The sequence below is a fragment of the Liolophura sinensis genome, chromosome 1, assembly GCF_032854445.1.
Source record: "Liolophura sinensis isolate JHLJ2023 chromosome 1, CUHK_Ljap_v2, whole genome shotgun sequence".
NCBI classification, from domain to species: Eukaryota; Metazoa; Mollusca; class Polyplacophora; order Chitonida; family Chitonidae; genus Liolophura; species Liolophura sinensis.
The window spans coordinates 74,156,614-74,173,643 of NC_088295.1; the positions used below are offsets into that span (position 1 = coordinate 74,156,614).

The following is a 17,030-nucleotide window of genomic DNA, read 5'->3' on the forward strand; positions in this document are numbered from 1 at the left end:
TCGACATGTAGAACACGTATAAAAGCCTGAATATGTTTATTTCCTCTAACAACTGTTACAATCAGGAATAACGATGCTGGGCACAATGCAAATGAACATGACTGGGTTTAGTACAATAAAAATGTGTTGGGATTGTTTCAACATATGTGGGTAAAACTCAGCATTTTTATTATTTTCCTTCAATTGTAAAGTTGTTGCCAATAAACTTTTACAACATAGAAGTAGTTCCAGTGGAATCTATTGAGGTGAACTTAGCATAATCGTGTGCATATTTGCAAACATGTTAACAGTGGGGATGGGGTGCTGGGATTGGTGTAGGGGCGTTTGGAGGTATTTGGCCTTCTTTTTCAGTATGTCATTCATTGAAGGTATTTTCTCATATAGATTTGAACTGTGCAGATCAGCTATAATTAAAACCGCAGAAAAACGAGCAATACCTATTAGTGAACAAGTTATCTTCGAAATAACGAGTTTGAAAGATATGGCAATATGATAATATAAAAGCTGTAAATATGTCGTGATGGCAATTCTTGCTATTAATTTACACGTAATAAAAATTTACACTCTCTTTCATGACATATGCTAAACCACAGAATCGTATGAACAAATCCAGGTCAATATTTTTGCTCAGAAAAAAAACGCGGACCTGGCTGTATTTGCATGCATATTTTGCGGAGTTGGTGCCGTGTTTAGAGGATGGAATGAATCCTCGCACGTTATCAGACTTGATCACGGGGTCCTTGTCCGCATGACTGCTGCTCTAAGGATGACCCTGTCTCAAGGCCTTATACCTTCCGTCATCATCAGATGCCGTGCAGGCATGTATTATATAGTATCCATAGCCTGCGCCTCACTAACCCGCTACAGTTCACGAATCTAAGAGTTCGGGGAAGAGATCAAAGCCTTTTGCTATTTACCCGTATGAGCTCATTTACACTGATAGAAAGTTACACGCTACGTCCGGGCATCAATGGCAAGAGAGCAAGATAGCTTGCAGGGGGAGATATATGGATGTGTATAGCGAGTATTACACCGTCATTTAAAGAGTATAATAAAAATAAATGGATATTACTGATGAAAGCGTCGTGTACCTACCACAATATGAGAAAAAGGTCAATAAACATTGTATGTATATATATAACAATTACGTGTTAATGTGTTAATGTACTTAATTATAGTTTTCCTTCTGCATTTGTGAAACTACGCTTGCTTTATGGTTCTATGTTGTTATATGATGATAAGGACGTATTATATTTCCCTCCCCCGCGTTCTACCTGCACAGGTAGAGTATATGCGTGGTTTGGGTTTCACATCCGGGTAATAACAGCCTATAGAATCAGCCCCTTGACTGATTAATATCACCTTTTGTAGCCACAGAAACTAATCCTCCTACGGAAGGGGTTAATTAACGGAGACTGGACACAGGATGACCACACCAATCAATCTCTCACTTTGTCGGCACATCTTCGGAGCATCACAGAGAGCGGACCTGGTAGAAAGCGCCCCCTGCTGCACGTGCACTGCTGCGGCTGGTCACCGAAGTGCAATTCGCAGCCAATACGCTGACCAGTCAGCCCCTCTGAACCAATGAATCATAGTCCCTTTTATTTCCCGAGAATAATCGCCTTTCCAACGACCAATTCTGGACGCCGGATCCGAATATTATAGTTCCATTAGAGGGCTGAATCTCGTCCACGGAATAGTTGAGGAACGTGGGAACAGGATTTCAGCTCTTTCGCTACTCTACTCACAATATCCAACTGAACGACTGGTTGCGCTATGTCTCAGTTAAGCCCATAGGAATCATTTTTAGTTTCACCTTTTATGTATCCCTTCCACTTCAGTAAGTGTTGTTCTTTGTTTTGTTTTTTTTAATCTTTATTTTTTAAGCATTAATAGCACTTGCAGCAAAAATCAATCACGACTGAATGCACCATATTTCTGAATAAAAGATTGATGATGATATAAAAATGCCGAATTGCACAAGTACATGAGATATACACGTCATGACTATTGTGATTTCCCCGCATTTTGTTCCAGTCTTGTTGATTAAATATTTTATTTGAGATTTTCTTTTATTGTTTTTTTTATATATGATTTCCACATTAACAGACTGAAGGCATATGTTCCTGGCCAGAATAACTCCACCCGTATATAGTTACATTTGTCTCTGACCATTAGCATTGGGGTGCGTGTAGTGCGCTAAAATACACATTACACAAATTACTATTAACACAAAGATGGTTTACGAAACGGAAGAAAAAAGACTTATTTAATGTTGTCCTAGTTAAATAGTGAGAGGTTTCATTCAATTTTCTTAATAAGAGTCACGCATGCAGTTGCATGAATGTAGCTTGCTTGGTAAATATGTAGTAGCATGCGTTGTTGTGTGCTGTATGTATTTACATGGTCATTCAATTCAAGGGTTTCACGGCCAACAAGCATGAAAATGAGAGAAAATTTATCGCAGATTAAGTGTAACATACCATGGAATGCTGACTCAAGGTTAACATATACCAGGAATAGATAACAATTTGACCCATCCGACACAAGAAACAACCTGATTATTTGCTGTTAAACAATAAATGAATGACTTCAACCAGTCACACCTCACCGCAACTTTAACCAATACAGAAAACATATATGAGATAACATATTCGTGTATTCATTAAACGTACACTTAATTCTTGTCAATTATTAAAAGAAAATAAAAGTAAAATATAACTAAATAGAAATTATCTGAGACAGAAAGATATCTAATGTATCTTGCGTTTTCAAAATGTAATTAACTACCTTAAATGTTGCTGATTTTAATTAAAGCTCAGGGCTAATGTCTGTTGTATTTATAGGTCGCCTTGTGGTAAATTTTTTAAAGCAAACTGTGTAGCGGTATCTTAAACTGTGTGCAATTATCGATGGCCATACGTTGTGTGGTGGCATAGGTGTCTATATATAGCAGATATACTGTGGTAACTGTTATACGGTCCCCGATCTGACTCCATTGATGTTTCATTCACTCCAGGCTGATAATTTATGAAGAACATGACCTACATTGACGTTAATGTGTGCTAAGGATAATTATCATATCAAAGGAGTTGTAGGGTCTGAGATTGCTAGAAATAAAATTATCTGAGGGTAGTAAAGTGCTTGTTATAGAGTTACCCAACGACAATAAATGTCAAGTCCTGAAGTAAGGCTGTTAATTTGTTGTCTAAGGCAACTTAAAGTTTCTCTTTCACTATACTTCTCGACTTGCACTCATGTTTGCTGTTCAGTGAATACACACCCACCATCATTTCAAAACTCTCCACTTCACAGACGTACACAGCATAAAGAGTGAAAATTCAACAAATTCAAAACTGCACATGATAAGACGCACATACTTAAATTTCTGAAAATTATGGTCGTAACATCTAGTGCAATTTACAGAGGATTGATCTTGGTGAATTTGATGGGGGACTAGCCCTGGACCATGTATAGAGAAGGGGGTGTCTTTTCTGGCGTCCAGAACTCAGCCAACCGTGACGGAGGGGAGCTCTCCCGTGCACCAATTACAGAAGGCTGTGGCGGAGTTAAATGTTAGGCGCTAGACCGAGATTCAGACTTCTAACGTTAAGTGAAGATATTTTAACTAGTTCCTCAAATATCGTTTTCACAACCTTAATCATGAATAGCTAATGGAATTGAATACTGCGTAATTTGTGAAACGAATAATAATTCAACTGTTCAGTATTTTAAGTTATCAAGCTTTACTATTCCAACAATAATCATGTTTTCTTAAGGACAGAAATAATTTATAAACTTCGTATGACTCGTGGGGGTTTAGTCTTATTTTTCAAGCAAGCTGGTAATTCATGTGGTTTACCCTTAGTGTTAGATATTGTATTGTAGTGTAATGTGTGTTTTTCTGAAAAATCCTTACTACATGTAAGTAGACAAAATTAACGTGTTTTCGAAACTGTTCACGGACTTCGGAAGACAGCATGAAACTACCGCTTTCAGGCAAGATTGAATAGTTTTAATTGTGGAAAGCCAGATAACGTGATGTATCACCAGAGCATGCATATCAGTCTTCGGTTGACATCGATTGCTAACCACTGAAGCATTTGCTTACTTTTACATAAGTCGACAAAAAGACGTTCTACTTGATGCATTTTCACCATGCATGTATGACCGCCCCATACCAGCCAGCCCGTGGGGTTGCTAGATAAGTAAAGGGGGATATAACACGCTCTTTTCATTGTTGCTGACGGTGTAGTCGTTACGTGGAAGTGTACTTGGCCCTGGTTGCGGAGTGTTGCGTGAATCCGTTTAGTTGATACAAGGGAGGTGTGATAAGCCCTTGAGTTCGCCATGCATTGTTTAGGAGAATATAAGCCTTGGGTTCACCTCCCCTCTGCCATACAATACCAGTTCTCTACCGTTTTTCTGCCTATTGTAACAGCTTAGTATTCTCTGACATCAGGATAGATTGCCGTCCTGAAGTAGGTAGTGCTCTTGTTGTTAAAGTCTTATTTTTTTTTTTGATGTACCGGCCGAATTGGGAGCACAAAGCGAGTAGAATGCGATAGTTGAGAAGGGTCTGTATGACATACCACAGCTCTCCTCTGTGATTAGGGGTGATCAATAGGCCTATATTGCTGCTAATAGTATTAACCAAATGCCAAGATTACCCGATCAAAGTCAAGTAATTCCTTTTTAAAGTAAAAGCCTGTCTAAGAAAAAAAAAAGCAGAGACGAGTCGTGTAAAAACCCCACGAAGATCGATATTAGAACGAGTTCGATTTTAAACACATACTGCACCCAGACATACATTTATGTATTCAGATTTTTTTTTTCGGATACTTTTTTTTTCGATCGGCACCTTTTTCTTTTATCACATTCTGGTGTATTGCCTGAACGGAATCACAGACTGGAAACTTCTTTCTTTGTGACTTTCAGTGCTTATCATTTGATCTGGTGGTAGCCAACGATTTTTCAAGTGTATTCACTTTTTTCCTGGCTGGCAAACAAAAGATGGGCCAAGGATAGCGTTGCTTTGGTAAATCAGGGTCGTGTAAATTCTTGATGGATCGTCCCTGCTCCAGTCCTCAAGATTGATCTGCGCAACTTGCCTTGCGTAACGCCTCCATTCCTGATTACCAAGTGTGCACGTGATTTTATTTCATTCTCCTTTTTTCTCTCTCTCTCCAAGGCTTTACTATCATTTGATGGAGGATTAGCAACTCCTCGTCCAAGTTTCGTCTCTTCTCTCATTTTTTCTCGCTCCACTCCCAAGAGTGACAAAAACAAGCGCCTTTAGATTGGCAGTTTTGCTGAATATCTTAAAAAGATTCCATGACGAGTAGCTCGTGAGTAGCGGCTACCCAGTGTTCTGGCGGAGGTCACGACATTAATATCAGGCTAGAGTGCCAACAATTTATCATTTCAAAATCTGTTTAAAACTTTGTAACTTTGGGTCTGTCATATTCTGAAGGGCTTGTTTGCGAGGTAACTGTATTGTAAATCACAGGTGTTGGGGGGAAAAGAATGAAGGTCTTATGAACCAGACTATGAATTAATAAAGAACACAGGCACAAAGACCAATCGAATTTTTAAACTAGTAAACTAACAAGAAATGATGACGTTTGAATATTTGAGGTCGCGTTTTTCAATGTATATACAAGTTAAACAAAAAGTTATCGTCAGTAGCCAAAGTAAGGTAACCTAAAACTTACTCCTGAACAGCCTTATAAAGATGTCTGGAGTTAACTGGAATGAGAAATTCAAAGAGAGTAGCCCATACAATTTATTCCCCTTGAAATATAAATAAAACGAACTTAAAATATTTAAATCAAAATCCGTTTAATTAATGAATCAAACTTGATCATGTTTTCATATGGACCGTACCTGTGTAAATCGTTGAAGTTATTAAAGCTGGTGCTATTCCATAAATTATTAAGCACGAGTGCTATCCTTGTATTATGTGTTGAATACCTATGTCTAACAAAGACTGTTATTCCGAATGCGCATCAGAATTGTGTACTAAGAGTAAATGGGAGCCACACGTGGGATATTTAATATCGGCAGGTATCTTTCTGTCAACGGCGTAAAATACGAGAAGACAATCAACTAAACCTCAACAACCTATCTCGACAAGGCATATTTATTAAAGTCTGTTCGTTATTTGAGTGTATCAGCATCGTTGAAGCATTTATGTGCCAGCTAATCGTGCTCCGTGTGCAATTGAATTGCCACTGTGCTATGATTTAATCACTTAACATAATGGCTGTTACACCGCCATACCAACAAGGATATATGTAGCTGTGCTGAACTGGCAGGCTTCGCCGGCGGTCCTTCGCTATGATTCATGTGCCACTTACCCCGCTACCCAGCTCTCATTGGCTGGCCCATACCACGTGGGGTACTTCGTTTTCATTATGGGGAGGGACTTGAGCTACTCCGGACGGTGGTGCTAGAGTGTGGAAATTATTTACTCACAGTCCGCTCAAAATTAATGATCATGAGTTCGTTTTTGATGAACGCCGCGCCGTACGCGGATCCTAAATTTCCCCCAGCAGACGAATTTTCCCATCACAGTTACATTCCTCAGCCGCAACGCGTGGAGTTTTACCGGCAAAATGCTTCACAACAGTCTTTTGGATTTCAGACAACAAACAGCCACCATCCGCACCATCAGCATACCCATAACCAGCATCCCGCCGCCGAGTACGAAGACAGCAAGTACAGGTCCGGCCAGAACTATGGCTGCCCCAGTCCTATGGCATCCCCACAGTCACAGAGTCACCCCAGCGGCGGTCATCCTCAGTCACAGGCCACCCAGCCTCCGGGGGCCACGGCACTCTCAACGGATACAGCCACTCTCCGATAAGTAGTCACAGTCACCCTCGGGATCAATCTTCAGCTGTACCCTCGGAGGGTCGTTCTCGTCAGCCTGTACATCCCACATGTGCCCAGACGAACGGCAATGGTCCCGTTATTTACCCATGGATGAGGAAAAGTCATTCTAATAGTAACAGCACTTCAGGTAAGTGTGCTTATCGCGCATGCACATCTATACATGGCTGTAACTGTATTCATAGCTACGGTATGCCGTGAGGTTAACTCGACTCCCTTAGCTCCGATCCAATACCTCCATTCACCTTACGTATTATGCAGTTTAATATAGAATTTTTTTTCCACATTCAAAATTGCTGTTTCAAAATGAGAATAGTCTATAAACCGGATCTGTCAAAGCGAGCACAGCTCAAGTAAGCCTTCAAACGTTTGTATAAAAGAAACGGGACGTGAGCACAAACCTTAGCATGAGGTTTTTAACCAGGGGAGGGAGGTAATTAAAGCCATTCCTGCGGGACCGCTTTCCTGGCCGTGCTGTCAGTGAGCTTTTTACGTCGTGATTTCTTTCTTAAATATGAATTTTTACTCATAAACATGTTATTTCAAGAGTGTCTAATATTCCTTTAGGGACTAGGTTTATCCCGATTTATATTCTATATGTTGTTGTGCTGTATCCCGTAAATAAAATGGGAGGACGAGGCTAGCCACTGCCGGGACCAGCTGATGGCCATTCCGTTAGATTGATTACTCATAAACACAACTGCTCGTTTAATGGTGTGAAAAGAGTGCTCTTAAACCATCTCGAGCCTTAATAACAAGCCAGTTGGGAGCGAAAATTCTCAAACCTCACAAACGTCTGGGTATGAATATAGGGCTACCTCGAGCCCTAGATAATAATAACTATTACGGAAATCAGAAGTAGAAAACGTCTGTGCATTTCGCCTTGAGCCACTCGTTCTGTCTAACTATATATATTGTGTGTTTGTATGTGCTTTTTTTTATTCTGGCTGGCTTCTATCAACATTATTGCACGCTTGTGTTGTGTATTACGCCAGAGGCATGACCGTGACATAGATCTCTGCGCTGAATGTATGGCTGTGTTGCTGGTCGGGCTGGTGGGCTCTTACCCCCTGCACACACGTAGACTTGTCGAGATCCTCATATAATACTGCATGCATGAGATACGGCGTATGATCGGTAGTTTGCGTGTGGCCTCCTCAGCAGCGCAGAGGGAGAGAGACCCAGCCTGCCGATTCCATGGTGTGCAGACTCCTTCATTATTGTGCTCTGTGCATAGAGAATTCTTGGTTTTGCTCCGCGATTAGTTGGCGCTGTTTTTTTTCTATGATGGGTTTTGCAGACAGGGGGGAGATCATAAATCATGTAGTGACATTTCCCCCCATGTTCCCTCAAATCCACCGAGGATTCTCCCTGTTCTGGCCAGCCTGCTATTTTTTTTTTTTTAGTCACCCTCGTTCCGTCAGTGTTTAAGTCTCGTCAAAACAGTCGTATTCGTTTTACTATCATTTTAGAATGTACCACTATCACATCTTATCACAGAGGCTTACTTCTGGGGATTGGCAATCTCTATACAGTTTCATAATTTACGTCTACCGGTTCTGATGGGGAAAAGATTTGGACAGAGGTCGAGATCTCCGGGTGATGTCATTGGTATAAATTGGGAGAAAGGCAATGTCGCTGTTGTGGTGACGTATAGGGTATGTAACCGTGTATAGAACATTTCACAGGCTTTTTTTATGCACTTCCCCTGGTAGCCTCCCCTAATGGAGTCAGCAAGACTTGGATCATTGGAGGTAATAAAAGGGTCAGTGACAAGCCAGTGAATGAGGCGAATCATCTGTCATAACTTTTAATAGAGCACATTTACGGGTCCACATAAAGATATATTTTAAGCGCAGTATTCTGGCGCTGTGTATGGCCTGGTTCGAAGTCATATAGAACCGTTCGTCTGGGATACCATATTAAATAACCAAACGAAAATATGACAAAAATAACGCATAAGCACACAAAACAATCTGGGTTTATCATTTATTAATATTACGATATTGAGTCGGCAAGCTCCCTGATTTTATCGTAGGAAAGTCATACGTCAATGCTGCCGTTGGAGCAGTTATACATGGCGGGCCACGATGAGTAGCGAGATAGTGGCCGTATTCCGGAAATAAATAATGTATAACCAGTGCGTGCCCGATTGTGGAATGATATTTTTTAATAGAGAAACAGCTATCGTTGCCCACCGTGTGGTAAAAGCGATTGGCGTGATACTGTCTGTTCAAACGAGTCTTAATGAATGATCGGGTCAGAAAGAGGTCTTCATATTCCGATTTATCTGTCTTAGAGCAGGGACAACATTGGCCAGTGGTTAACTTAGCTGTGTATCTTCTTTCACATGGCGTTGTTTCTGCATTATCTACCAAAACAAATGTCGATGCCTAAGCCGGTTTTATTTTTACGAATGAGACCATTTTCATTTTAGACAGATATTGCTTAGAAAACACAGGTCAGATTGGGCTTGGGGTTTGTAACACTCCTGTTAGTTTAGCAGTCAGTCCACAGTATTTAATTATAAATGATCGCTTTCGTGTTTTGTATGACTTTCTTTCGTTTAATGCGTCTAAGCCGATGAATGATCACAACCGATGTGGAGCTTAATGTGATGAGTGTTCCAACTATTCGGTAAAGCGGATTAGAGCTGTAGCTACCTATCACTGCGCCGCCTACGATAAGGCAGACTCATTCACAGATCCAAGTCGATATATATATGATAGGAAGAGATGTGTATTTGACTTTCTGTCTCCGTCACGAACTTGGCTTCCGGAAATGAAAGATACTTAGCGTAATTATGCTGGTTTTTGGCAGACAAAAGCCAGACTTCTCGACATAGCCCCAACAACTGTTGTAAAAACTAGCTGCAGGAGGATAGGTCGAGGACGGCTAGAGAATATGGTTCCAATTACTATTCCTTTATAAAAACCATATAGGAAACATTTGCAAGCTTTTCTGGTAGACCATAGCACGGTAACTGATACTTTTGATTTTTTTTCTACCGTTCTTCCATTATGACAGGTTCGGGCTATAAAGCGGTGTTTACACCGTGCGACTCTGTCGGTAGTAATGGCGTAAAGGAAGACCCTACTCATTCTACACAAGCCTACTCTCATTTCGGGTGGCATGAAGGCATGGAGTTGATATGCCGAATGTAAAGCTTAAGTCCCTGTATATATTACTGCCTGTCAACATGTATCCACATTATCCTCCCCCGACTAATTTAAGTAGTACCCAAACATTGGCCCAAGTGCTCCCAAGGGTGTTAACTTCAACGAGAGAAAGTCAGAAATAACTATACGTGTGTTTTCCTGCTATTACGCGCCAAGAGTTTCCATAACCTCAGACAAACTACACATTTAAAAGTACAGCAACGGATATTTGCTCTGAAATAAATTTTTACGGGCTAATAACGTGTATTTTCATACCTTCAAATGTCACACCCCCCTAACGTCATACAAAGTTTAACGACCAGTTTTCCTGCTCACAAACCTTTTTTTTTTAACAAAAGAGTGCAAATCATTCTGGTGACAATTTTTTAAAGTGCTGTTTTTGTTCTGTTTGCATGATCAGTTTTCGTCTTTTTACAGATGAAAGGTCGATTATAAGTTATACGTCAACGTGCTTTCCAGTAACCCAGTTCCCTAAACCACCTTAATTTACTATGTGTGGAAGAGTTTAGTTCTCCAATAATCAAGCTTCGAAAACTGCTCGGAGCTATACCATGGAGCTGGCTTCAATCTGCCTCCGTAGGGAACAGTCTGTGCGCACCTCTCATAAATCATGTACAATGTCAACTGCTTCGCCTTACTATTGTGTGAATTTTAACACCACATATTCCTCTTGTTTTTCGGTATATATTGGCTTTATTTTTGATATCAGCGACGCCCGCATTGCCATTCAAATTACTGGTTAATTACTTCCTTCGTTTAATACAGCTTAAATGTAGCTGAATATATTGTTGAACTTGGAGCATATTTTCGGGGAGCAATTCCACGTCCGACTCGTATTTCAGCTCGGACATGCAATAGTGTGATCCATCAAGGGCGCCTGTGCAAATGATGCCTACATCAGGCCATCGAAACAAAAGATGAGCGTCTATAGACCTGCTGGCTGAACATCGCACAATATAATAGAAACCATCGGAAGTGTGCACACAGCGTAGACGAGTATTATTGGGCCATCGCCATCTTTATTACTTCTGGCATTGAGGCATATTAATAAAGTCTAGCCTGGTTTAGTGCTGAGAGTGTTGATGATCATAAATACAAGTTGCGCTCCAAGAGCCTTAGTTTGCTATAAAACTGCTTTTTTGCTTTTTACGATATATTATCATGTAAATATTTTCCCAAACATAACTGAACTCAAAAATCGATGAAATTAAATTAACACACACTTAAAGGTTTTTAATATGTTTTAGTGCCAGTAATGGTTGAGATATTTCCTCTGATCGATTTTGTTATTTTTTGTCTGTTTCAGCAAACAATGGAAGTTTAATATCAGAACCAAAGAGAGTGAGAACAGCATATACACGTCACCAGGTGTTGGAGTTAGAAAAAGAATTCCATTTTAATAGGTACTTAACCAGAAAACGGCGAATTGAAATCGCACATTCACTCTGTTTATCTGAAAGGCAAATAAAAATATGGTTTCAAAACAGACGGATGAAGTGGAAAAAGGAACACAAACTGCCTAACACGAAAACTCGACTCAGCGAAAATTCCTCGGACGGTTACATAGGTATTCACGATGACGATCTCAGCAATTCCCCGCCCCCAGGAGCAACTCTGTCCAGGGACATCATCACAACGTCAGCAGGGCTCACCAAATTATAAAACTCCACCTTCCGGAAGCGTCTGGATTTGATACTAAAACAATCTCCAGCCCAAATGTCTGATGATTTGACTAATCGCCTGAAGGCTTCGTAAACCAAAGTACTATGGGCAACTTTTGTTTCATGTTTTGCGAAATAGCACTCGCGATGAGAAATGCATCGTGCCCATCGAGAAATTGTTGTTTAATACGTGGACTCCAGAAACACAGATGTGTGTGTTTTATGCGAGGAAGCTGCTGTTCGTGTCGCCCACATGTCCCGAATAGTGCCGCTTCTGTCTGCTGATGGCACGGGATATAGACTGAAGAACAACGCCCTCATCCTGAAGTCTCCAGGGGGGCGATGTTTAAACCTTGTCCCTGAGCTTGCTGTCTTGCCAGTACCTGGGACTGTAAATATTTCAATGTAAAGGACAGTGAGGTATTTATTTGCCCTATTCTCAAGGTAATAGACCAGCGACAAAACAGGCGACAAATAAGTAACACCTTTGTCGTGCTTTAGCGTGTGGATGTTATCTTCACACAAGTGTCATTTGTCAGATGTGTTTTCAGTGTTCAGCATTGTGCTGTCCTCTTGTATGCTCGCTTATAGTTGCCAACATAGATCCGGTTTACATGTACTTGTCAGGTAAAAACAAAAACACAAATCAATTAAGGCATGTGAACCTGTAGCAAATGTGAAGTTTGTTTCTTCTAATAACAACGTGGATATATTTTCTTCTCAACAATTAAGTTAAGGAAATTCTTGTTTTACATGTCAGAGGGATATTTGTTTCAAAACCATACTTCTAACTTCTATCTTGCCGGCAGCTTCCCATATGATGTGCAAATGCCGACTCTCAAGTTTGTGCTGTGAAATATTAATTTGCCAGACAGATCACATTTATCGGTCATATTACCCCAGGCAGGATAAAGAAGAATCTCTATGGGATGCACTAAAACAAAGAATGCTTCTTTTTGTATTAAACCCAGAAACCTAAAGACGATCTGGTTTGACTCTAACTGTCGAGCCTTCACGACAGGGAAATACTTACTCCACTTAGATGCATGTCACAGAGCTATAAAATCTCAACCGCCTTTCTGTTTTTTGTTTGACGTCTTTCCTTTCTAAACCTATTCGGTTTTTAGCAAAATGCCAACTTAGCTGTCAGATATATATATGGGATGTTTTTCTTCTCTGTATAATTTCTGGTACATCTGTACCTTATGGGCTTTACGATAAATATATGCTTAACCATCAGGAAGGAATTAGGGATAGCGTATTGCACTTTAACCATAGAACCATAAATGGTACATTGTACCTATGTAAGTAAAGCATAAGTACTTTCAGGCCTTCAGGTGTAACTCTTGGATTTGAGAGGCAAAAAGTTTTTAAATTTTCATTCCTATAATATGATAACATGACACGAATGTCAAGCAGGAAATTCACTGAAAATTTTTACAATAGTTTTAAAGAATTTGGTATCACATTATGAATCAGTTAATCCGCACGGTTGAGACGTATGTCTGTCCACCTTAGTTTACCTTCCGCAGGGACATTATGTAGGAACAGTAGCGTATACTGAAAGGTCAAAAAGTTCAAGCCTAGAATATGTAACTATGTTGTAAGATATACAAGTCGCTGACAACCAGGGGTGTCAAACATGGTGTAATTGAGATTTTAATGAAAAATTGTTAATTTATCTATGTACAAATCAGACATGTGTCTAGAATTTTGCATTTGATTAGAGTTGACAAAGAGACGTGGATATTGTTTTTAGGTAGAACACATATGCAATAATTAGGGTATATTTATCCCAGGTGAGAAGTGTGTAAGCCGCAGGACAGGTGTGCTGCCAACGACCCTATACGCAATACACATGCTCTACGTTACCTGGCATTTATAATCATATCCGAAACAATGCTGACACATTTAGTCGCATTAAAAAATATGTTTTTTTTTATCTGGCATATTGTACCTGTCAGTTCGCCAGGAATTATTTTACGGGCTAATCTGTCAGCTATGCCCTGTGAAATCGTCTTGACGTCATCTGTGACAGGCCTCTAGGCGTTAATTAACATCAGTGAAACTTAATGTTTTTCAATGCCCGTTTTAACGGTATTATATAAGTTTATGGTGGGTGACCATGTCACCTAGTTTTTACAGACGTCGGTATATCTTTGTAAACCTTTGCGCAGTTCACAAAAGCCTCTGCAGTTGTATTTTAGAACGCTCTTCATGACTACATGACTCCCCTAGCGCGTGTTATATTTGCGTTTTACATACTGATACTTTTTTCCTGTATCTGTCAAACCCAGTAAATTGTATTATATTTAATCATATCGTAATTCCTTGCCAGAAGTCATGATTCAGTATTCGGCTTTACATACACAAGGTCACCATGTACCTACAGCATTACACATCGCCACACAACACGCAACTACATATATTTAACCTGAACACGCAGCAATCGTGTCATTATGATGTTCACTTCTAAGTTAATATATTATTTCAGTAAATCGTTTCTATATTAATGTATGATTGTGTGTTTGAAGGTTCTTCCTCGATCGCGTGTGATGAGAGATTTAGTAACTTGTGTGTTAGTGTGAGTTTGAAAGAGAATGTTTGAGGCTTATTCGAGGTTATCTGGATGGATTTAAGTGAGTCTTTCTGCCCACGTAATATCTACCATTGTCGACTGGAGTGTTATGTAGCTTATTTGTCTCAACCAATTCGTTTGATCTCACATTTACCATATCTTGTATACAGTAGAAAAACAATCCATTGTCAAAACCATCTTGTTTTTGAAGTGTTAGTTGTATTTTATGAACTGTACCGATGGAAAAGGGTAACTATATTGAATTCAATCTTATGCACTATGACGTGCCTGGAATTTTGGAAACAACATGCCTTTTTAAATACCATAAATTTCATTTTTATATTAAGGAAAATCATCATTTCATCAACGAGTTGCCTGAAGTTGTAAAGTGTTTTTTTTTTCTTCTTATTTCCTGGCACTGTGAAGTTATTAATTTAAATTATAAAATAGGACAGAAAACAATTTATATTGATAAATAAATCCAGGTCAAACCACCCACATAGACTCACCCTCTGTTTAGCTTGGTGTAAAATTTTTCTTCCCAGTTGGCAGCTCGGACCCCTTTTCCGTCAGCGAACGCAATTTGAGTTCTCTTGGAATGTGACTGCTAAAAATTTAAACTGTTTCCAGGGAACTGGCACTTCAGCTGTTTTATGCGAGAGCTGCTAACTTTATACATGTTAAGGGGCTCTAACTTCCTTTCATATGAGAGACCGTGGCTTAGGTTATAGACCTCTAGGTCAATGTTAACGCTAAGCTAGATATAAACTGTTTATTTGATCGTGATGATGTTTGGTGAATTCATTTTCACGCCAATTACCTTTTTCTCTCACAGGATGTCATTTTTTTTTATCTTAGAAATGGCGTCTTTACAAACGCACGCCCCGCTTTTAAAAACAGAAGTACACGAATACGGCTTCCACTCGATTGATGTTTAAACTAAATGTTCTCATACAGAGTATAATAAATGAGACAGGGTTTTGTATTGCATGGATATTAAGTTGCCATTTTCTTTTTTTCCTCGTCTAGTGACTAGGAATATTGTAAACAATTTTCTGGTTAACAGATGGTTTGTTTTCTGTTTGCCACACGTTTTACAGGGTCTGTCGTAGAGTTATTCTTGATTTTTTTCCATATGTTTAGCCGGGTAACACGGTCTTTGTTAAACTGTTTTGTTATGTCTTTTAACGCCAATAAGCCTCAAACACATGTTTATTTTCTCGACATTTATCGTGTCAAATATTCAGTGTGTTATCTTGTCCTTTTTTTCTGTTTTACTGTTTACTGCTGGGTTTCTAGATAAAAGTGCTTGGGATATAAACTAACGGTTAGTGTCTTGCTTTCCCGAACTTGTTTGCCAGATAATGTATTTTCTTGGCCACCAAATTGGTGTAAGTCTACTTTAGACACCTCTTTCCATTGTAGTATATGCTCTATCCAAGAATTTAGATAACAGTATCTTTGTGATCGATTTATATTTTTACTTTTGTTATTTTTTCTTTGAACAGGGTCTGAATTTTTTCATGTGTTTTGCTGAAGTAATTGTATCAGAAATGTAGTAATAATATAGTTCTAGAAGCTGTTAACCTCTTCATATTGTGAATTATTAGATGAAAAATAAGAAGAGTCGCACTGGTTGTCATTTGTCACTTACGTCTCCTTCAAACCACTCTTGATTTTTTTCTGTTTTCTTTATTTTCCCCCTAATATGCGCATCTTGCTCAATGAAGTGAACGTCTGTCATTATACCGTATGATTTGGGGAAGCAACATATGATGTGTTTGCTAATGATGAATAAAATGTTTTGTTTATATAATTCATATCTGCACCGTTCTGATTCTTTCACGGTAATCAGTATCTGTTACAAAGGAAACGGAGGTCCCATGAATACGAGGATGTCTGACTTAAAATCAGACTTGCCTTCTTTACCTCAAGACAGTTTAGGCCTACTGTGCAAAAATTGTGACTTAGCTTAATAAGTTTCAGTTCTAAGAAAAGAGATGTATAAGAGACCCGTGACAAAACTAAAAAAAAAACAGCCTTTATGTTCAAACCTAAGTTGTGAAATAAGACGTGGTGTTAAGACTGCGTTTGGCTTAAGTCTAAGTCAGCTTCGTTTTCCTGGGGCCTGAATGTCTGTTGCTTAATTTAACTTATTGAATAAGTTCTGCTATGCTCCTATAATAGAGACAGATACAACCCGTGGATAGTTAAATTTAGTCAAAAGTGACTTGGTGAAACCATTAAATTCTGAGCATAATTTCTCTTGAAATTCGCATATTTTATTCAATCTCTGTTAAAATCTTAAAATTCTTTGAACCTAACATGTCGTTCATCATTTGAAGGTGACATCATACGTGCAATGTTTTTATATTAATTATATCGATTTTGGGTAGGAACACCTCTAATGGATATTGATGATTACAATGTATCAGAGGCATCTGCATAATATCAAGCAGCATGCTAAATACAAAATCCTCCTCCGCGCATGGATAATTTCCAGGTTGTGTGTGTGGTCCGAAAGATTAAGCATGTAAGTCTACCTGATGCAAAAAAGATGACCATGTCACGGAATTGACCATAAACTATCTGGTGAAATGCAAATTTGCTTTAGTGGCCAATTACTGCTAATTTCATTTCTATGTGAATTAAATTTGCATTGTCACCTTTTGGTGTTGTGGATCACACCTTTTGCTGTAAGTTCCCCTGGTTCAC

The 17,030-nt window shown here is 39.2% G+C and overlaps 1 protein-coding gene across 1 annotated transcript; it reads left to right on the forward strand.

The window, feature by feature from the left end:
• Positions 1 to 6,340: 6,340 nt before the first annotated feature.
• Positions 6,341 to 16,436, forward strand: LOC135461402 (homeobox protein Hox-B4-like). The gene is given in 3 exon segments (XM_064738475.1): positions 6,341 to 6,827; positions 6,830 to 7,027; positions 11,383 to 16,436. Coding segments are annotated over 3 exon segments (1,032 nt in total). The 5' UTR covers positions 6,341 to 6,349; the 3' UTR covers positions 11,739 to 16,436.
• The last annotated feature ends 594 nt before the right edge of the window (positions 16,437 to 17,030 follow it).